At 36.5% G+C, this 23,356-nt stretch overlaps 1 protein-coding gene across 1 annotated transcript in view; it reads right to left on the bottom strand.

Annotated features, from left to right (window-relative positions):
* TFPI (tissue factor pathway inhibitor) overlaps positions 1-15,716 on the bottom strand; it is a 39,500-nt gene extending 23,784 nt beyond the window's left edge. Inside the window, exons 1-2 of the mRNA XM_026853053.1 lie at positions 15,621-15,716; positions 3,336-3,455 (exon numbers count right to left, since the gene is read on the bottom strand). Coding sequence (XP_026708854.1) covers positions 3,336-3,450 — 115 coding nt within the window. The 5' untranslated portion in view covers positions 3,451-3,455; positions 15,621-15,716. The remainder of the gene's footprint in view (positions 1-3,335; positions 3,456-15,620) is intronic.
* Between the last annotated feature and the right edge of the window lie 7,640 nt (positions 15,717-23,356).

Below are 23,356 nucleotides of genomic sequence, written 5' to 3'. Positions count from 1 at the left end.
TTCCCCCCCCCCCCCTCTGTTTTTTTAAAATTTAATGACAGAAGGCACTAAGCCTCCACTGCTCTGTCTTAATAATCTTTCCACGCCATAGTTTGTGGCAACTATAAAGTAATGCTGATGAAATGGCTCACAGTGAACACTAGTTGAGTGCAGATATTTTACGTCACTCCCTTCTTCCTCCATTCCTTCTGGCTCCCTGTCCTGGTAACTGTCAGAAACAGGATACTGGCCAAGACTGTTTCTACACAGCACAGCCGTTCTCACATTTACTGTCATTCTCATGGCAACTTTTGCAGCTCAAGACATGGCTGTTTAACACATGAACAGCCACTATTAACTAATATATAGTAACTTCATCATGAGTGCTCTGATAATCTGCAGTTAGTCACGTTGTATCCTTGAGCACACGGACCTTGTACGACCAATGCACAGCACTGTTATCACTTGACTAGTAAGCAGTATAATATTACAAAAGCAGAAGTGGTGAATAATGTCTCTAATCCTCTTATGTTAACACAAGTCAAACCAATACTTTTTCCCCTGGCTGTAGGAATAATATAAGACTCTAACCTGACTTTCAGACTCTTAAGGATAATCTGCAGGGCTGGTTGTTAAAAATATATCCTTCTAATTAGAAAGTGAACTGATTTCTGTATTATACCTACTGGACAATAAATATGAAAGACAACAATACTATTGCAGAATTGCATTTCAGAGTAGAACTATATCAATTAAAGTGGGAAAATAAAAATTAGTCAAGAATACTTCTGACTTTTTGTGTTAAATGCTTTCTGGTTTTGTTTGCTTAGGTTATGGGTTCTCAACCTTATATGAGTTTCTGTGGTTACCATTAATTATAAAAATATGCTGTCATCTTTACAGGCTTTCTTGTACATGTGTCTCTTTGATAAGTGATATCAATACTAAGCACCTTGTCACAAATGAATAGCTGTTTCTTCTCTCTCCATCTTTGTCAGTTTGACAGCTTCCCACCCGCACACTGTTCGGTGCTCTTCCTACCCATGTGTTTCCTACCCTTTCTTTAAGCAGTCACATTTATTCTTGATAAATTTTCACATATAAATAAAAAGCACATTCAACTTATAAGTACTTTTCTTCAGGCTTTGGAACATCAATTAAAGTGCTCCCAACCACAAGGTATTACTGAAAAAATACATAAACTAGTTAAACTAGTTATTTTTATATTTTAATATATTTTATTTTTTGTTATAACCCTTATTTATTGGTGGAAAAATAACAGGTTTTGCCGGCAGAAAACAAGTTGAGAAACCTTTTTTATCCCATTGGACTTGCAACCTTAATTATTACTGTAATTTAAATACTAATAGACAGAAAAACTCCAATTCACAAAGCACTTGTATCCAATGTGATCCAAAAGTATGACATCACGAATAATGGATGCACACAACTTATCTTTTAATACCTGAAATTTATTGAATGATAGGGTAAAATATGTCAATGTTTTATAACAATCTAACCCAGAAAATAAATGTTATCAGTGAAATTGCAGTTAATTCTACAGATAAACTCACTGAGAACAGAATTTCACTCTTAAGAAACCACAAATATAATTTTACTTGGCAACAATCTAACTATTTTATAGAAACAGAGTATTGCAAAAGTTTTTTTTTGTTGGTTTTTTGTTTGTTTGTGTTTTTTTGTTTTGTTTTGTTTTGTTTTTGTAAACACTGCAATGAGTCTTCAGTAGTCACAAAACAGGATTCTAGTTTAATTTCTAAGCATCTCATTTGATTGTTTTTTATTTTGGAGTAGAAGCCTGAAAGTTCAGAACTGTTCCTCATATTAAATCAGTTACTGGTTGTATAATCTTAAATAACTGGTTGAAAAACAACCAGTGATAAAATAATGGTCAATAAAAAGACTATTCAATTTCCTTGAAATCATTTTCTTATAGTCTTTTATAAACAAAGTAAACAGAGGAAAAAAAATTAATCCAGCAGATTTCTCGTGATGAAGCGAGTTGTTTTAATAAACAAGAAAATTCGGCCTTTGTGAACTGCAAGTTCAGACTAAGGATTTTTATAAAACTAGGAGTCACAGGGCAGACTACAGAAAAATGTGAATTTGCCCTCAAAGAAGGCAGGTATTCATGTACTTCAGCATTAAAGAGAAACAAATTTATTTGATATGAAACAGTCTTGACTACACAACCATGATAAACATATGCTTAATGTGGAACAGCGCACGTCTTAAATTGTAGTGGCTAATTGTGGCATGGTCCTAAAGCACCAACTTCATCTGTAGTATAGTCATGATTGTGCACAATTAGTATTTTTGTCTCAAGGAGCACTGCTGCAGAAGTCTGATAGAAATAATATGGATGGAAATCAGACAAGACATGAGCAGATTAGGTAGAGTGCCAACATAAAAAAAGGTTCCCCTTAGCTGTGTTCCCAGTTAGGCTTCAAAATCAGACCTGTCAAATGGGAGACGTATCCACTGCATAGTTCTCTGCAGCTTAAGAAAGAGATCACAATTTTAAATAATTTTCTCAAAGGAAAGAAGAATATTTTTGTATTGACCAAAAAGTGTATTCCTCCCTCATCTGTTCTCAGAACTGTTTGGGAGGAAATGAAAATAACTTTCTCAGTGCTATACAGTATAGAAGTTTGATCAACCTTATTTAATTTCAATGAAACAAAAGCAAACAATGATCTTACAATGGTAAGAGTCTGAGATCCAACCCAGATCTAACAGTCACACTTCTGACGCTATTTTTCTTAAACATCTTCTTCTAACTGGTGAGTTTTTATTTCTTTTATCCAGCAATACCAAATCACTTGGGGCTATACAAATTGCTTCTTCAAGGCCCAGAAAAACAAGTAGGGCAGTCATTGCATCATCCTTAGACCAAACTTTGCAAATTAGCTGTGACTCAAGAGAGCTGTGCACAGGACAGGGTAACATTAGTCTACAATGTTATTCATCATGTTTCTGCTGTTTGCACGGGGAGATAAAACCTGAGTTATTTTCCCTAAATATTGAACTTTTCGATTGGTCCTAGAGCAGAGCTTTAAGGGAATAATCTTGATATCTAACACAGTGCTTTGGATTAGAAGTTCCAGAAGGCATGGGAAACAGAGGCCTTCATAGAAGGCAGTATTACTAGAGCTTAATGCAAAATTCTGAGCATCTCCCTGTTAGTGAGAAATCAGTGCATTTTTAACTTAGTCCTACTTTCAAAAGTTTACTAGAAAAAAAATCTCAAGTACAGAATTACATCTACAGTGCATTTTAACACAGTGGGTTTTGTTGTTTGAGTAGTTTTATACATCATTTTTGTAGCCTCTTACCCAGAACATCCTCCTCTTCGTTGCCATCAAAGTCAGTAGTTGCACACTCAGTGACACAAACGAACAGCAAGAGAAAGGTTAAAGCTAAGGAACACCCCTTCTTTCTTCCTTTCATCTTTCCTGCATAACATAAAAATGACAATATAGACTTCAATCAAATTCCTTGAGTGATCTGCAGAAGTCATCAGCAGGGTAGTGCATAGCTGTGTACAACCAGATACACAACCAGGCGCTTTGGAAATAACGTGAGCTATGTTAGTGTAATTATATTGTAATCACAGTGGAAAACAAGACAAGATTTAGTTGTGCTCAGCTGATCGCAAGTCTCCTATCCCATCTCCAGTACAGATTAGAAGCATTGTCATTAACTTTTATTTTAAGCCACAATTGAAATTACCTCCCAGAATATATAATGATATAAACCGCAACACTTTGTCCTTTTAATGTTCTGATCAGTTTTACACAATGTACAGTTGGCTGGCATGTCCAGTCCTTCCAAATATGTTTTACTCTGTCTGCAGACCCTAGATTTATTGCCACATATATAGGATTCTATTTTTAACAAATATCTCACCAAATTCCTGGACCGAGCAAGTCGCATTTTACAGGAGTCTGTGAACTTTTTGCAACATGGGCTTCGGTGCTTTAAGAACTGTTTTGTATCTTGTAGATCCCTTTAATATTGAATACCTCACTTAAGTGCAGAGCTATTATTTTCTAGGATCAGTGCAACCCTAGTCATCCACACAAAAAACCCACTTTTATTCCATGGTAGCTGGCATGTTCAAGTTGCCAAAGATGAGGTCATGCATGGACATATGAGAGTACCTCTGGAAAACTTTTGCTTTAACCTTTTTAGAAATATATATTTTTCCAATTAAGTTCCTTAAGGATCTCTGAATTCCAATTAGAGAATAGGCTCAGTATCTCCTTTAGCTACCAACAGATAGATTCCCTATAGATATCCTCCTTTCTTAAAGTATGATACTAAACTGTGGCTAAATTAATTCATTGAAGCTTAATAGAAATTAAAGATCTAAGGACTAGGAAGTTCCTAGCCTTTAGACACTGTTTTGTCTTCAGCAGTTTTGTTTACATGCCTACAATGATAACATGTCTGCATCGCCTAAATGAGGGAGGTGTAGGGAGGGCTATGGGAGTAGATGAGATGACCTGGCCCTGTGCTTGGGATACAGCTATATAGCAGGAAGGACCAAGATATGATGCTGAAGGGACAGGTGACATTAATAGAAGTCATCTTTAACAGAGTAAACTTTTCTCTGATTAATACATCCTTGTCTAGGAAATTAGGAGTAAATCGTAACTATGGTATCTAAGAAAATACTAGCAAGCAGAAAGGTGAAGCTTGCACAAAGGGAGATTAACCAATTTGCCACAGCTGCTCTGAACTGTGCCAGAGACAGAAGATGCTGTTCTATCTTCAACACCAAATCAGAGCCAGAATTTTCATTTCTCCCTGGACAACTTACCTATTTTTTCCTCTTGCATACTCAGTGCTTGCCTAACTTGCAGCATATGTAGTAAAAAACAAATGCATTCTTTAAAATAAGCCTTGGTGAAAGTACAGATCAGAACATGAGTAGCATTAATTATTTGAATATTTTTTTAAACTGACAATTAACTGACAATTCCCTTTAGAAAGCTTCAGTATATATAGTAGCAAAAACCACCGAGAGATGTCTTTTTTTTTTTCTTTCTTTTCTTTTTGGTAAAGGAATAGAGTTTTGGGATCAAAGGAATTTCTATTTTCGTCAGAAATTATGACAGCATTTTTTCATCATAATGCTTTCCTGCTAAAATAAACAAAAGAACATATTTGTCTTTCATACTTCTAAGCTCAATTTTTAAGCTTGATTTCTACATTGACAAATCAAATCCTTTATCCACATATAGCTTGCCAAAATAATTCAGATCTCATTTTGTTCTATTAACCATGATTTAAAAACAAATTTTCCTCAAATAATATTTTTACTTCTATGGACAGATTCAGAAATTGTTGCTTTCTACTAGACATGTAATAACTACTCTTGGAACAGAAATCAGCTTGTTACAAATTCTGAAACATTATGTAAACTGAGAAAACGTGCAAGAGCTACAATCTCTCATCTTCAGGCATTTTTTTAAAAAAAATAGTAGTGTCCTTATTCGTGCTTCTAACTAGAACTCCACTTTTACATTCTATTTTTATTTTACATATTAAAACTTAATCTATTTTTTTCCCTTTCTCTAGCAACAAATTTCTAGTGATCCGTTTGCTCCATTCAATGTGAAAAATCCATAAATAATTTTTCCCCAACCTCTTTACTAAAGGAATTACTTGTGTGCTGCTGGCTGATGGCAGGATATCCCTACAAGTATTGCTAAAACACAGGGAAAAAACTGTGCCATGGATTTATCAGTTATCAGTTCACTCTGACACACCAGACATTTTGACTTCATTACATCCATTAAAGCCGCCGTCTACATTTGTGTGCCCCATCTGCTCTCATTTGCTTTACTTTTTTATCAGTCTATTTGGAAGTATCTTGTTTATATGTGATAATTATGTGTTATTTAATTATATCCATTTTCTAATGCCATCCTCCTCCCAGCTGTTGTTCCAATGTTATTTAGCCACTGACTTTTGAAAATATTACACCCTTAATGAAAGGAAGAGTCTTTACTGAAATGCTGCTATCCACTAAATACTTTTACAGCACCCAACATTATCATGCTCTCTCTTTGAGATATTTCTTTGAGATATTCTTAGCATTTTTTGTCATTATTCAGGTAATTTTCAGTTTTCCAGTCAATCAAAGAACAGATACTCCGTCCATTTTTTTTTTTTTTTTTTTTTTTTTTTTTTTTTTTCTGAGTACAGTACATACTATAACTTAAATTGAAAGCAAAGTAACTGTTCCAGACCAAGGGCAACAGCCAGCCTTGACATTACTGTCACAGCTTCAAGAAGTTTGCCCTGAATTTGATCAGGTTCTGGGAAAGCAGATGATGTTTAACATCAGAAGGATGCGTAGAAATACATTATTATACACTACCTGGCAAAATAGTGTCTTAGACTGCAGATGCTAGAAATAAATCACATTATGTAATAAGCAAGATGTTTAACATATCAAAACGATACCATGTAAGAGAATAACACAAATCCAAAATAAACCAAGAAAACATCTTAAAAAGGAGTTCTATCAACTATATTTTTGCACAAAGTGACGGGAGGTGACAATGTTTCTTTTCAGCTTTCATAGTCTATTCTATGCTTTCCAGAAACAGAGTACCTCTTACAATGCATTTGGCCTAATACCAGATTTTCTTCTAGACAAAGTTTTGTGGTATATGGCCTCAGAAGGATTTTACTTTTTTTATGCAAAGGTTACAGAAATAGTTACAGCAAGTCTTTTTATTCACCCCTGATTAAAAGTTCAGTCATGCTTTAAGAGAGGAAGAAAATAACTCTGTAAAAGGTAACCTGAAGATGTCTACGACTGTCTTTATGATTTGAGAGACATCTGAGTTATAACATTAGTTTGACATTAACTAAAATGAAAATAAATCCACAGCTAAAAAACCCAAACTTGTATGGGGAGAAATGTTAAGTAAAATTTTAAAATGGCACAAGAATAAGTACTCAGCGTTATAATGTAAATAAAGGTGGTGATAATATATCATCATCTAGGCTGAGTAAAAGAAATATCAACAAATATTCAGGTTTGATAGTCAGATAGATAGTAATAACTTTCACACTTTGTCTGGCTCCTGTGAGTTCATGGGAATGAAAAATTACAAAGTACTCTTTCAATTTTAGTTTTTGAAATAACAAGGGAAAGGGGAATTTCCTAAGCACATTGCTTTCCTTAGACATTTTATTTTGAATCATTGGCACAGTTGTGACCCTTCATAAAGGAACTTGCAAATGCTCTACCACCTCAGTTGCCTGTGGGTTAATTCCAAGTTTGGGCTCTCATCTTCTATATTTGAGTTTTCCCAAGCATGACAGCAAAACTCTCACTAGTTCAGGAAAATTCTATTTGAATTTGCTTTTGGATCATTCAATTTGAGGCCTTGGTTCCTTCTTCCAGGAATCTGTGAAGTAGAGATTTATACTGCAAAATTTAGTAATCTATTTTTACTCAGTCATCCAATATTCCCAAAAGCTTTTTCCCAAGTAGAAAAATATAGGAAAGAGCCAGAAATTAAAATTACTCAGTAAGTTTCTTTTTTTTTTTATTTAAAACTAGAATTTTGTATATCATGATCTACCGTAAGTAATTGTCACTGTGTGAGTATGAGGATAAATTAGTGCATTCATCAGAGAACAAAAATCTTACCAGGGTACAGTATTTCTGTTCTTTCACTCAACTCCTACTTTTCCCTTAAAAGAGTACCTTGTCAAAAGTAGGGCTTCCTGGTGCTTGGGTAATTTCCTAAGAGGAAAAATGTAGGCTTGTATAACTGCATATCTGCCTTACTGCAAAGTCTACTGACAAAACATAATCTCCTTTATCTGCTTGCTAACCTTCCCTGAAGGTCACACATTCCCAGCACATTGTGTCAGGTATGGGTGGAGGTGGGAAGAAGGGGATGATAGCTTTAGTACTGAAATACTTAAATCCTTCTGTAGTTTAATTATTTCTTATAATTCCTAAAGGAAAAGTGAAATCCAAGATCAAAGTGAACTTGGCACTGCTTTTTCAATTAAAAATCCCAAACCCTCTAGAAAAGTCTAAGTTTTCTGATTTAATATTCAGCTGCCCAGTAACAGAACTTTAAAGCTAAGCCTCTTATGATATTTTTATTTCCATTTTTAATGCATTCTGGTTGTGGGGTTTTTGTGTGGTTTTTTTTTTCTTTTTTTTTTTTGTTGTTGTTTTTTTTTTTTCATATGGAAAGCACTATTTAAAGTACTTCATCCATGACATTTGGCTCAGTAAAATATCAAATGCACACATTTGTGAAGGACTGTCTGTCATGGGAAAGATATCAAATGTGAGTTTAAATAATTCATGTTAAACAGTCTGATTATTTAGGCCAAAATCTGAAAATCTCTGGGAGTGTATATAGCCCCTTACTCCAGAAGATTCCTAAATTTCATAAATTCCGGAAATTTCCTTAGGAACTAGCATTCTACTGCTTCCAACTACTTACCTTTGGAATGAGCATTTTTATATCTATAACAACATCTGAGTTACTTGACAGAAGAGATCAAAGGTCTGTGGGTAATAATTGGCACTGATTTATTTAATGAAATACTTTCATTTGTGAATAATGCCATTAGCTTCCCTCAGGCTGGAATACAGGTAGACAAGACAGACCACAAGCAATCAAGGAAGATGCTTGAGTATAAGTCAAGTAATAATATGTAATAATAATAAATTATTATTATTATTACTTTAGTATATAATAATGCTTGAGTATAAGTCAAGTAATAATAATATAATAATAATAAATAAGTCCTTACTACCTGGTGTTATAACTAGGCCTTGTTTTATCCGGACACCTAAACACAGAAATACAAGAAATCTCCCAGGACTTTTTTTTTTTTTTTTTTTTTTTCCCCTGAAAACAGAGAAATATAATACTCTGTGTGTTCTCCATGCAGTTTGCAGCCTCTGGAGCCTGATCTTTTATATGTGTGTGTGTATGTATATACATATACACACACTGGTTTTATTTTTTTTAATTTTTTGTGTACTTAGCAGTCTCTTCAATACCAATTTCTATAGTTAACAGAATGCTTAGAAGCAAACATTTCTTCAGCATGGTGCTTATCACTAACTAGCTAACTGGAAAAAAGCAAAATAAAAGCTAGAATTTCCAGTAGTAGCCAAAACCAAACAGCTTTAGAAAATGGCATAAAGTGACATTGTAATGACTGTAAAAGTGACTCATTCACACTGACAGCCTGGGAAATGGAAGCACACACACAACAAAAGGCAAAGGGTATAAGCACATAGAGGAATGAACAGCAGGAGATAGGATGTGTATAGTCAAAGGTTGAATATAGCACAGCCTAAATGTAAAGATAAAATGTCTAATTAGATAGGATTATAGCACCTCTGATATAAAAGCAGGCCTTTACCAGTTCACTGTACTTCAGAGGCATTATATTTGCCCTATGATATTTTGTACTATCTACTAGGACTTGTATGACAGAGATTTAATTAGATGTACCCGTAACACTGTCTCCCAACTGGCAGAGTCAGAGAGTTCCCTTCAGAAGTATTTTATTACATGCGCTATTTTGCAACTGTTTGAAGCATCATGTTTTCTCATTTACACTGGGAGTAAGTATGAATTCTATCCACTCTACTCTGGTATAAACTGAACAAAAGAATGATGATACATGCTCTAGCTTTGTAAATCCCAGTCAGTGATTGTCTGGGATTGGAACTTCCAGTAGAGCAAAGCCTTGCAGTGACACAGTAACTTAGTAAAAAGGGAGGCAGTCTACTGTGGAACTTCAACACGCAAACATTGATTGAAAGCATGAACTACTGAAATTCCCCCCACACACACACAACTTACCTCGCTCCTGTGCTTAACAGTGGCAGCCCTAATAGTCTGTATCTGTCCTGAGATCAGACACTCCATCAGATTCCTCCAAGAACTTCAAAATTCCTCCTTGTTATGAAGAATTTTGGCTGGCTAACTACCTTTCAACATTTAACATAAATATTGACTCACGGCTGCATTATTCCAGTTTCTTAAATTCCCATATGAGAACTGGGAAGTAAAGTGGAAATTGGGAAGTGAAGTGGAAATTTAGAAAAACAATGGTCTTCATTAGTTTTTATGCTGAAAAGTTGTATGACCTGATGTCACTGTTTCAGATTTAAACTTCCACTTTTTATTTTTCTGTTTTTATTAAGGCAGTAAATGCTGCTTTGCAAACACAGCAGATAAACTAATTGAAAATAAAACCTTGTTATTATTTTGAAATTAAACAAGAAACTCCAAATTAAGAACCCTACCACAAGAACACTCTTCTTGTTACATAACTATAGACCTCTCTTGCCTTTTCACTTTCCTTTGTTAATTCCTTTCACTTGTGCTTTAGAACTATTTTCTATTTTCCCAGCTTAGATCTGGGACCTATTTGTGCCCTAGTCAGCTCACACCTGGCACCAGTACTTTTGCCATCCTATCTCCACTCAGCTTGTCTTGTGACACAACTCCCAGACTCTAATTTCCTCCCTCCATTGAGTTCTCCCCCTTACCTGGCTCAACTGGGGCCTTACATCCATGATACCTATCACCCAAGAGCTGGGAACTGGATACGTTCTGAGAGGATGGTGAGAGTATGCCTTGGCAATAGTAGCCTGCAAGTAATTTTCCCAACGTCCTGATCATGCAGTGCAGAACACCTGATACAACAGTCCAAGTGAATTACAAACTCTGAAATTAAGTGTGGGGGTTTTTTTAAAAATAGTTGCATTTTTCACAGGAAGACTGGATTTGCCTACATCAAATGATATAACTACTAGTGATACCTGTATGGAGAACGATTAATGATTTTGTAGCTACTTATACTAGCCCTAGGGAAATGGCTATCCATGGCACAGGATCCAGCATTATGAGCTTATCATAAAGGACATAATGTGAACATTAATTTAAATTCCAGTTTCCACCTCACAGAAGACTGTTTCAAACAGAAATAAAGAAATAAGCCAGTTATTTACTTAGATATGGCAACTGTATCTACCCGACATACCACATCCCAGCCTGAGGTAAATCTCTACGCCATGTATACAGCCTGGTATCTTTGTGAGGTACCTTTCACCAAGAGAAGGAAATATTGTTTTGCTCCTACCAAAATATTTTTTTAAATGTGGACTAAACCAAATTACAAGTTTACATAATTTCATAAAACTTAAATAATAAAACACCAAACCAATCACACTCAATCCTGTACTACTTGGACAGAAACTACCTGTTTGTAGCAAAAATATAGGACATATAATCCTATTTTGAAACAGAAGATGCCTTCAGCATCATAATATCCTAACAATAGCTACTCCCAGAGCACAAAAGCCACTAGCAAACCAGACAAGCAACAATATTAGTTATGGTTTTAGGAACACAGCATGGAGGTCCCAACATTAGCATTATAAAGCCTGTAGCATTTTTCGTAGCAGTTTCGACTGGAAAAGTACATTTTCAAATCTCAGACGCAGTTATTGATAGCCACGTATTTAGAAATCGGTTAACTTACCACAACCTTCTCTTTCAACAGAGTCATTTCGGTCCTGTGTGTTTGTTATCAACTTCAGTCGTATGTAAGTTCAGGTTGTACATACTACAGCAACACAACTACTCAATTTCATTAAAGCAAAGTTGTCAGTTACTGGCAGTGTAACAGGCAGGCACAGGAGGAAACTACCTGTCACACTGATGCATCTCGTGATTGATTTTGACCATATCCAACTATTATAGTTTTGTAACCCCATAATCACATAGATCACATTTTTCACATATACCAAAGATCAAAATACAAGTTTCCTTGCTTTATCAACCAAGTTTAGTTCACCCTGTCTAACTTCCCAGCTGGACACACCACATACTTTTTCACCGCAATGGATGTACTAGCTTTGGATCATCACACAGGTTAGAAATGCTGTAATTTTCATCAGTGGGAATACCCCCGTATTCAGACTGCCTCAGATTATCACCCTGCAAATACTTAAAACCAATATAAAATAAAACTTCCATAGAAAAAGAAGGGTCGTATTCCCTTCATCTCCCACCAGAGTATAGATAGTGCTGCTTATTAGGGTGGCAGTGCCAGCTTCTCTGCTGGACTTCAGTGCTGAACTAGAACATTCATCAGATGAGTTTCAGACTCATGAAAGCATAAATCATCATCCAGACCTTCACTATGTTAAAGATTGTACGAATATAGAGGAAAAAGATTGCTTCTCAACGAAGCAGAAAAGATTTACAGAAAATGCTAATACGCTCCTGCAGATCTTTCTGTGAAGTGCATAAAAAATGTATGAGCTCGCTAATTCCCTCATATAATACTTTTATTTCTAATTTATTTGATGCAATTGCTATTCTCAATACAATTGTTTTAAAATAATTTCTTTTTTGAATGCTCTGTTTTATGGAAGATGTTTGAACTTTCTTGCATCCAGACCACATCCTGGGTCAACATATTCAAAAGTCTTTTTTTTTTTTTTCCTCACTAAAAAGTAAAGTTATGAATGGCACACGTCAGGGAAGATGGCAACAATACTAAAGATGGAAAATGAACAGCTGTATTAACAGCAACAGGAAATAATTAAGGAAACCGAACAAAGGAGTTCTGAGAGAAAATTAAAAGAACTAAAAATAAGTCTATTTTGCTGTGAAATGCTATGAGAGGAGAGGAATGATACAATTCCCCATATGGTTTTGCTTCATTCTGTCCCCAGGGCACTCTGTCCCTATTGTAAAGTAAAAACAGTTTCATAAGAGAAACACACAGAAGGAGGAGGGTTTTTTTAAAGACAGTTCTCCCTGGTTTCAGTGTGAAGAGCTTTAGTTATGAAGACCCCATCTTCAATCCTTACCAAAACATCTATCAAACAGTTTTGGTTTCTTTAGGAACTGTCAGCTTCTCCTAGATCTTAGAGAGAAAAGACGACCGCTCAGAATGTAGCCCAAATGCAGAGCAGATTTTAAACACTATGTGCCAAAATTGCGAGGAAGGATAGTCACATAATTCTTGAGGCTCCTCAGCTCAAGTGATGTTGTATTTTTTTTTTATTTTAAAGTTTCTTTTCTGGTTCCTGTATACATGCCCTGACTCCTTCTGGCAGACATTCTCAGAACATACTGGATGCACACCAGCAAAATCATGGTAGTTACAAAGCAATTCAAGCAGCTACCACTTTATTTTAAAACGCAGGAGGGTTTTAGCTAGAATCACCTTTTTAAGATAAATGTAGGTACTAAAGCAGCTTTCCAGGATGTGAAAGATGGGGTCAATATCTCTCTTTTCCAGAAGAGATTTAGTATTCACATTCCCAGAAACAATTCTAATCCCATTGATGTATCCATGAAAGCAATCTGTGTTCTCTGCCCTAAAAGTAATTCTGGATCCACCGAGTCAGAAGAATAGCATAAAGGACATCAGTGCCTGGCGAACAGACAATCTGAATGCAAGTATCTGCTCCTGTTTAGGCACTTAACTTGGAAGGGTTATTAGAGAAACATATAAACAGTCCTTGTGGCATCCAGTAATTCTCCTTCTCTGGCTGTGGATCTGGCCTAGCTAGAAGTGAGATCTCAGACTCACCAAAGGCTCTGGACATGTTCTCTGAAAGTCTGTTCGGAAGCATATTCTTTTACACCTTTGCTTTGTTTCCTAGACACATTATATCTTGGAGCACTTTTCCCTCAATCTAAAAATTTCCTCTCTGACAGAAGCTCTGCCTCCTTTTTGCACACTCTCCCTCACTGCCCTTTAGATCTGACACTAAACCCTAAAATAGTTACCAATAATTTGTAAATTTTTACCCTTAGACTTTCAAAATTAACTCTCCAATGAGATTAAGGAGAGATCAATTCTATGCCATTAATCATTCTATCTGTCCTGAGAAAAGATCATAAAATTTTGTTATAGTTGTTGTTCGTTTAGAATATTAGCTAGATGAGTTACAACTGAGTTTTCATTTAGCAGTAGTAGTAAATGCAGGGAGTGGGCTAAAAGGCTAAATGCACTTTAAAGGTCATATAGCTACACCAGACTCTTGAAATGCATTAAATCTCCAGACTGCAAACTCTGCAATGCACAACATAAGGATAAACATAAAGATTACTGAAGGTCAATTTAAGGCTCACTTGGAGATTCTCTAGCATAAAAGTTATAAAATTTTCACAGCAATGGATTTATTAAGCAATTGCCCACATGACTACTTTTTAATGAACCCTTTCATGTGGGACGTATTTCACAGGAGAAAAGGCCAGAGCACTATGTGATTTAATCATCTCTACCTCCTCAATATTGCTTTAGTTGTGTGCATTACACACATAGTAAACTTGATTACAATTCTCAAATTCAGCTTAAATAATAATCCTAATTAATTTACTGCAGAGGCAAATACTTGTTGCCTTCACAGACAATCACAAACTCTCTCCTAGCAGAATTAAATAATTAGCAGAATTTTAGAAAGGGAAGAAGCTGACATTTTTTCCCAAGTAGATGGCTAGCAATTCCTATGGCATGCCTTTGCTGTTCGTATCTATACTGACAGCTGGACTTCCTGTCTTTGTGTCTGTCCATAAGACATTCAGGAAGGAAGGTTTATATCTTTACATGTTTTCCATTAAGTACTTTGATGACTAATTTCTAGTGTACTGAGTCACACTGACCTTCCACATATTCCCCCCATCCAAACTGCTCTCCCCACTCCACTTTTCCCATTGTTATATGCCTTTTCCTCATTTGAATTCTATTTAGATTTTCTAAAACACAATTTTTTAAATTTTACCTAACATTATTTTTTTAAATACAGGCTTACAGGCTAGTATCACTGTTTTTCATTACACAGTTACTGAAAGTGAAGTTTATGTGAGTTCTTCCAAATAAAACATTACAAAAATCACCAATAATATTCTGGTGTTTCAGAGGGGTGGGGAGATTGTGTTTGTTTTTTTACATTGGCACCAAGGTCTGTAAGCCTCATTCACTACTCTCCACATTGTTCAAGTGTTTCTAGTTTCTTGAGAATTTCAATACACATTGTGAGTGAAATTGGTTTATAGTAGCATCAGCTAAATTTGATTCTCCTAAAATCTTCCTCTACTTCTCAAAATATTAATTGTTTCAAACATTATGTGCCTTAGAAGGATTTGAAGGCCATTCTGCCTGAATCAAGCATCCCTTGAAGCTACTGTAGTGGAGAAATTGTTTTAAAAAACGAGGTGGTTTTTTTTTCAAACTCCAGCTACTGATCACATATTCACCTTTATGATGGCTTTCTTTCAAAAAACTGTCTTAGAGCTCAAAATATCTCAGCCTGAGATTTTGATAATCAAATATTAGTTGTATTAGTAATCGTAAATGTATATTCATTGTCCTAATGTTTCAAATTTGCAGAGAAAAACAAAAGGTCTCCCTTTTTGCAGCACTCATTGCTGGGCTTTGAGTCTAAACATCTGGCTGCTGCACTTACCACATTCTAAAGAAAGCATAACAGTAGATACTGCTTTCCGCCAGCTAAAAAAAAAAAAAAAAAAAAAAAAGATCTCTCATGTAAAACGGAAAGTTTGTTACAAAGTACTCACCAAACTCCTGGCAACAGTTGTGGAAGAAAGAACTCTTGAACCAGTGCTGAGTATGATACTGCCCTGCTAGTTCGTGTGGAGGGGGTGTGGTGTAAGGCTGCAAAGGCAGGAGTGCAACCTGATCTTCCTGGAGCGGAGCAGAGCAGAGCAGAGCAGGCTCCTGCTTGCGGATGAATCAGCTATCCCTCTTATTGTTGTTTGTAGGAGGCACGGGTTCGCGGCGGGCAAAAGTCAGAGCTCTGCAGCAGCGGCAGGGATGTTTCCTGTTTAAAGTTTTCACAGCTGCCTGCAGTTCGGAGCAACTGGCTTCTAAACAGCACCAGCTAAACCGAAATGCACTTTTAAGGAATAAGAAAGAGTCTACAGGAGAGTCTGTTTGTTGGACCTCGCAGGCTTTGATAAGGCTCATGAAGTTGCCATATGCGCTGCCTATTTAAGGGATAACGTTGTAGTTTAGTGTGGTTGGTTGTTTTAACATAAAGCCATGCAAGTCACTCTAGATGCAGGCTGCATTCATGGCCATATCTGGAGCTGTACTACAAAGGCTGTTCTACCTTCAACTCCTATTTACAAATCATGCTAATACCTAAAGCTAAGCACCATTAAGAGTACCATAGCTGAAGACAACAATGGAAACTCTTAGTTGTAAGATTAAGACCTTGTGAATTGTGGACGTAGACACAGACAGCAAGAATCCTAGTCCTAGACAGAATGAGAGTTTCCTAGATAATAAATTACACAGCAACAGAGACAGAAATAACAGCTGAAGAACAATAATTTACAGTTAGCAGCTGTAACTAATTGCAATTACCTCTGGCCACAGACAAACAGGTGAGTTAAATCATTCATTGAAGATTTATACTCATCTGTTCATCACCGTCCTGACACAGATTGGAAGTTTGTCATCGTTAGTTAACAGGTTAACTATCTCTGACACAAACAGAAGTGGCTCCTGGCAGCTACTTGGATCTCCTGATTGTTGTTCCGAACTGTAAGAATGTCTGTAATACTTTTCAGGGCAAAGTCAGTAGTCAGCTGAGTCTACTGACTATTAACTGGGTCAATAACTAAATGGATTAACTGTCTTGAACAGACTAAGAGCACTCACAAAATAAAGGGGCAGCTTAAATGCCAGGGGTGGGGTTCTACCAAACAGTTACTAATTACCAACTCCTAGCTCAGATAAGAGGAGCAACCCAGCTGAGGACAAGTCAGTTAAATGGAAACGGTTAATCAGTCATTTGTGTGACTCCAAGACCCTGAAAAATATATTTTGGGGGCCCATGTGTTAAGAGTTAGTATCTGTCAGCACTATCCATAAATTGCTTTGAGGGTCACAAGTAAGATAGCCTAAAACAGATGTACTAAAATGACACCACAATTTAAACAAGTTCTGTCTGTACGTTTATAATAGAAATGAAACCAACTAGATTTATAAAAAATAACATCCTCATTTTGCTTTTCTTGGAATGCACCTATGTGGATGAACAGAGAGAGTTTCAAACTTGCTCCACTCTACAAGGCATTTAGAGAGGACCTGCTTTATTTTTAGTCATACTGGATGCTGAATATTCTGAATTTAACAGTCCATACAAATATATTGTTATTCTAGGGATCTGACCTATTTAAAACTTCAAGTGGACTTTTCCTAGTTTTAATGAGATTTTTTTTTTTAATTACATGTAAAAAAGAATTTTCAAAGTTTGTGTCATAACATGTTAGCATCATTCCTTCTTTCCTGCAAAATCTCACTCAAATCACTCAGATTTGGTGTGCAAATTTAATAAAAGTAATTCTGAAATGAAAACCAAGAAAATGCTACCATTTTAAAACACATTTCTTTTCTCATGGTCAAATAAGTTGAGAATCCCATATAAAGAACAGTACTTTGGGGAACATTAAAAGTATGAAACCCCTTATTTTGATTAAAGGTAAGATTAGGAAATCTTTTTATTATTTACAATAAAACAAGACAAGAGTAAAAATGCCACCATGTGCATGGAGAACATAAAAAGAAAAAGTTAAAGGAAATAGTATTTAATTTTAAGATTAATATTTTTGCTTTCTAGTCTGTTAATGTCTCTCCAGTTCCCACTTTCAGTCCTAACTTAGTTGTCAGGAGGGTCTCTGGACTCCTTTGCATTGTAACTATAACATAAAAGGCTTCACTTGAAAGTGGAATCAGACTTTGAAGACAGAAACAAAACTGGTTTGAGCTTTTAGTGGGATCAAAGAATTCCATTCAACTGTGACCTGGCATAGACAATCACACTAACCTCTGGCATGCCCTGAAACCTGCTGATAGCTTAAGACAGTTGTCAATACTTAAAGATCCACAGCAGCAAAAGTCCCTATAATTCTTAAAACCAATTTCTGTTCCTTTTTAGAAGGGGCTTTCAAGATGAGCAAGACAAAATTTCTGAGCTCTAAAACTAATCAAAAAACACTTTTCTAAGGTTCTCTGGGAATCTAGAAACCTCTCAAAAAGTAAAACTTGCAAATCACAAAACTCATGAACCTAGCTTCTCCTTAAGAGATCAGCTAAGGTTTGTTTCAAATCTGAAGAACCCAAAAATCCTTAGGGAACTCCTAGCCTTTGAATATGTGACACATTCATGTTCTCTCTTCATGTTTATTTATAGCATGTGCTACGTGAGTCAATTGCCAATACAAAGATTACAATTCATAAGATCATCATTTCACGTGACTTCTGTGGTCAACCCACAGAGTCAAGCTCTGGCCGGTTATGAAGTTCTCGAATCAGTGTGAGAAAAGACCATTTACAGTACATACATCAACAGGCTAGCTACCAAAATCTGCTTGTTTTTCACAGATTACACTGGCAGGGACAGTACAAACCTGATATTCTAGCCCCCTTTACCAGCTGCTTTCTGCTGGCATTTTGAAATCACTTGGGTTTGAGAGTCAAAGGAAAGTTCAGAGAACATTTATATGATTCTTCTTCTACAGCCAAAATAGCTTTACTCAGGAATTGCAACCTCAGAACATCACAGACTGGAGAGGTGCAGGAAAGGCCCACCAGGAAGGTCTGAAGAATGGTAGACAAGACCCCTGCTACTGAATGCATTCCAGATCATTCATATGGCTGAGAACTTCCATAAAGAAATTTGACATGAGCACAGTTAATGCATTTCTGTCAAAAACCCCCCACAAACTTACAGCTGCATTATTCATAACCTCTATACCTCACTATATATCAGTAAATAGATATGTGCAGGACAGCTAAAGTAAACTAAAACAAAGATGCCATTAAAAAAATGCCTTGTACACTCTTGGAATGCTCAAGGGTAGTTTGGCTCTGGAGAGTTCAAAGTTGAGATGATTAGACTTTAGCCTTCTGACAGTGCATAGAGTTCCTACCCACAAACTGGAAAATCAGGGAATGAAAAAAAAAAAAAAAAGTGAGAGAAGCTTTATGTGAGAGGTCAGCATCATTCCAAACCTGAACAATGAACAGACACTGCTTGAAAAGGCACAGTGGTTACTTTCTCACCACAAGAAAAATGCTTCAAATCCCAGTTCTCAAGTGGTAGTGCTCACATGTGGAGCTCTTTCTGGTGATAGCTCCACTTTTCCCAGCAAGAAAAACAGGAGAGAATGTGCCATCCCACAACACCCCTGGGCTTGGAGCTCTGTCTTGACTACTGGTCTGCAGAAGGCAGGCAAAGATAACAATTCTAATGGCATAAGTCTCAGGTTTATAAAATTGTTTACAATCCACAGGTCAAAAATGGCTCAATCTTTCTTGATTCACACCAGTGACTTGGGGTCAGATATCCCACCCTCCTCCTCTCTACATCATCTGCCATGGTATTACACAGCCTACGTTCCCAGTGCAGTGTGGCAAGCTATTACTGGTTTTACACTGGGAGTATTGTTAGTGCCAGCAAGACATCAGGAAAATGGAAGAAAAGGATCAATAACTAACCTAATAACTTCAGAGGACTGGGGCAGCATCACTGTCTTCTAGAATGTCTGTCCTCAGTTTGGGTTGGTGGTCATGCTGAAACTAAAAGGGATGAAGGGGAAGACAGTGAATTTCAAATTCAAATTCTCCTGTACTGTGCATCCTTAGCTTCACAAAGCGGATGGGTTTTGTCGGAATATATTACACTTAACCATAGTGCTAAATACATGGTGTTCAAAAATTAAAATGGTGCACAAATGTCCAATCTTGCTGTTGTTTTACTGTGCCAGAACAGAGATAAAGAAGCACAAAATCGTACAAAAAGATTTGGGGGAATACAGTGGAAGATTGGTGAAGAGGACTGTAAACATGCTCAAGTGACTTGCAGCTAGGGTGTTGAAAAACACATATAGCATACTAATTTTTGTTTAGGTTTGTGGGCTTGATGGGTAGAACGTCTGTTTAGATAACACAGGCCTTTGAGAGACTCAGAGGCACCTTATGGAACATCCTTGAGATTCCTGCCCTGCTGTGGGAAAGATCAAAGCACCATGGAAGCCTATGCCTGCAAAAATCACTGATATATAAAAGCAGGAGCATTGAGATCTCTTCCTTCTCCTCTTTCTGGCTAACAAGGACCAAGCTTCACAGTGCGCGTGTCCCTGCTTGTGTGTCTCTGCTTGGGTGCTGCTGCAGAGAAGCCCCGGGTCATGAGGTAACGAGAATAAATTTACTCTTTGCATTTCATCCGTGATTTTATGGTTGTTCCTGCGTCCTGCCTGTGTCAGCTCACACACATATATAACATACATATTTCTGTAGCTCTATCATCCCTGAAGCAAGATTTACTAGGTAACAAAAAACACAAAAGCATTTGCTTACACAAGCTGTTTTTCGGGTCATAACACAAATGCCTCTCTCAGTGAAGGGTGTGACATTGCCTGGTCTTTAACAACATAGATGTTTGTGATGTTTGGTTGCCCTCTAGTGATGTAGCTTCATTTTTCCTCTGCTTCGTTCTTTAAAAACTGTACTACAGCGGCAAGAGCTTCCTATCTCCTGCCTTCAGCAAACTAAATCATAACGTAATACTTCTACTAGGTACCTGAATTGGATGAAGAAGTATGGGTATTTCTGAATCCTCATAAGGAACCAGATCACAAGCTTACAGGAAAAATGCCACCAGCATAGTTCACTTGTCCCAGAGAGCTTGAAGTCAGAGCTAAAATGAAGCAGTCTCTGTCACCATACAGGGCAAAAGCTCCCAAGAAACTTTTCCTCAGCACAGATACTAATTGTATGACACAGTGACAGGTTGTTGCTCTTGCAGAATTTCTGAAAGCACTGAAAGTTGCCGTTTCCCCTCTACAGTGGCACGCCACAGCAAACACAGGAGGGGACCAGTCAGCTACCTCCCACCAAGTTCATACTGTTAGAAGTCAGTGTTGTAGTTAAGTGTTACATTATCTTAAAATTAGCTGATCTTTTTGAGACCACTGAAGTATATGTCTGCTTTTCCAGCTGAGGTAATCTACATGTTGATGACATATAACTTCAAAAACCTAACCAGGTTCTACAACAGGAACATAAGGTAAGTTCCTTTTAATAAAGAGTTTTGTAAATGGCTCTGTTATTGCTTTAGCTCTGTTGTATTATTTTTATTGTGGTCTTCACGGCATTTAATATTTAAAACCCACCTAAAAATACATGAAAGAAAGTAAAAGTGAAGATCTTTTCCAGTGAAAAGATCAGAACCTGGCAGCTAGCCCCTGAAAACCTGTGTCTATAATATACTCCTCTTTTCCCCATTATTCTTCTTCTTTCTTGAAACTTCCTGTTGTTACATAAAAAACATGGTTACCTCAAGTGTTTTCTAAAGCCTGAAATTAGAATGAACAGAGAGAGTGATTGTTTACAGCAGAATATTAAGACAGTACAATGAGGAGACTGTAAAGACACAGGCTTTGTTTCTGTCCTCACTCCAAAGGTAGGAATACCATTAATTAATACAGTAAGGCATAATATTACTGAAGCTGACTGATGAAAATGTCGGAATATTTTTAAAGAGGAGAGAATCTTCAAGTTTCTCAAGATTTGCACCCAAAGTTATTTTACCACAGATGTCTTGGGGTTTTCTGATTTAAAAGTCAAACATTTAGCAAGGCTAACAAGGGTAAGTTGGATAAGTGGATTATCCTATTTTTTTTAAGGGTGAGAAGAGGAAATGAAGTGCATGATGGATGAGAGGAAACTGATAATTAGATCAATTTCTTACTGGTTGAAGAGTTTCCTCAGGTGAACTACCCAACCTGTTTGAGAGGAAGCAAGGAATACCTTCAGCACCTGCCTTTCTGATTTCCAAGCCTATTTGTCTTAGTTGAGCAACTGGTTCTCTTTCAAACTCCAGTTTCGCCCAGCAAAAGTACACTGTTTCTGCAGTCAGCTGATGCCACCGTGCTTGTTCCTGGGAAAAGTTTATATTCTTAAGTTATCCTTCCATCAAATTCAGAACTAAAAATATGTCCTCCTTTTATTTTAAAAAATACTCTTTAAGCTGAACACTGTTTATCTTCTTCTATCCTACAGAAATCCAGTATTGGCATACTAGCAGAATCTAACATTACTTTGTGGATACCACATTAAGGAGGTTTAAATACACAGTATATTCAGTAATTTGCAACTGCTTAACACAAGCAAGGAGAAGCAATGCAATTGTGATTAAGACTTAAATTTTTGTTCCTTTCCTGGTATCACTAGTCAAACTATTGCCTCTTGTCAATGTGACTCACGTTTCTTGTTGTCAGCTGGGTAGTTGTTTCCTTTTTAATTGTTTTAATCAGTTTTTCCTGTGCATTTCTTTTTTGCTTACGAGTTTACACAACTCCCGTACTTATTTCCTCATTCATCTATTTCTTAACAGTAAAAAAGTGGTCTACCAGGAGCACGCCTTGAAGTTGGAAACCTAAAGAATTAGTTTCTATTATTACCTTTTTGAATAGCCCAGAGGTAAGCTACTTCCGTAGTACAATAGCAATAATCAGAAAGTACAGAACATACCATGTAACATTTTGAACAATGTGGAGATTTCAAGACTAAATTACAATCAAAAACCTTTCAGATATCTGAGGAAGTAGGGGGTCAGGTCAGTACTAGTTATCACTCATTTTTAGAGCCAGAAGCTAGATGAGATTTGAATTTCATTAGAAAACTCACAGTGACTTAAACCAAAACAGAACAAGAAACTTTTTACTTAAAAGGATGGTAAGCATTTTTTTCACCTTCCTTAAACAAGGAAGGTTTCTTAATAATTTTTGGTCTTTTTTATTTAATTAATTTGATAAAAATAGAAAGAACTTTCCATCATACAACTGCATTTATGTCTGAAGGAAAATATAATAGTAGCATGACCTACTGAATTCTGTTGCTATTGTTAAATAATAGAAAAGGGTACAAAATGCTGCATAGTCTTGTTAAACTAATTGCATCATTGGACAAAGCACTTGTTTTAATATAATTTATTCTTCCCTTGGCTCAGCAAATATCTAATTCTGAAACAGATCCAGATCGATCAAACATTTATACCGTTTTTCTAGATTAGCTTTTTATCATGTTTTGCATTCTCACGCGGTGTCTGTTTATTGTCTCAACGAGTTCAGTGCTTCACTAAGGTTCTTAGTAAATAAGCCTTTCCATCCACGTCCCTCAGCATTCATTCCAAACGCAGATGAAGTCTAGCACTAGCTACAATGGTCACTGGATGTCACTCTTGCAGCACGAAGAGCTTAGGTATTATATCTTGAAACAGGAG

The sequence above is a fragment of the Athene cunicularia genome, assembly GCF_003259725.1.
Source record: "Athene cunicularia isolate RWA chromosome 7 unlocalized genomic scaffold, athCun1 chr7_part1, whole genome shotgun sequence".
In the NCBI taxonomy this organism is placed as follows: Eukaryota; Metazoa; Chordata; class Aves; order Strigiformes; family Strigidae; genus Athene; species Athene cunicularia.
The sequence above is the reverse complement of the archived record's forward strand: the minus strand, read 5'-3'. Positions and strand labels throughout refer to the sequence as shown.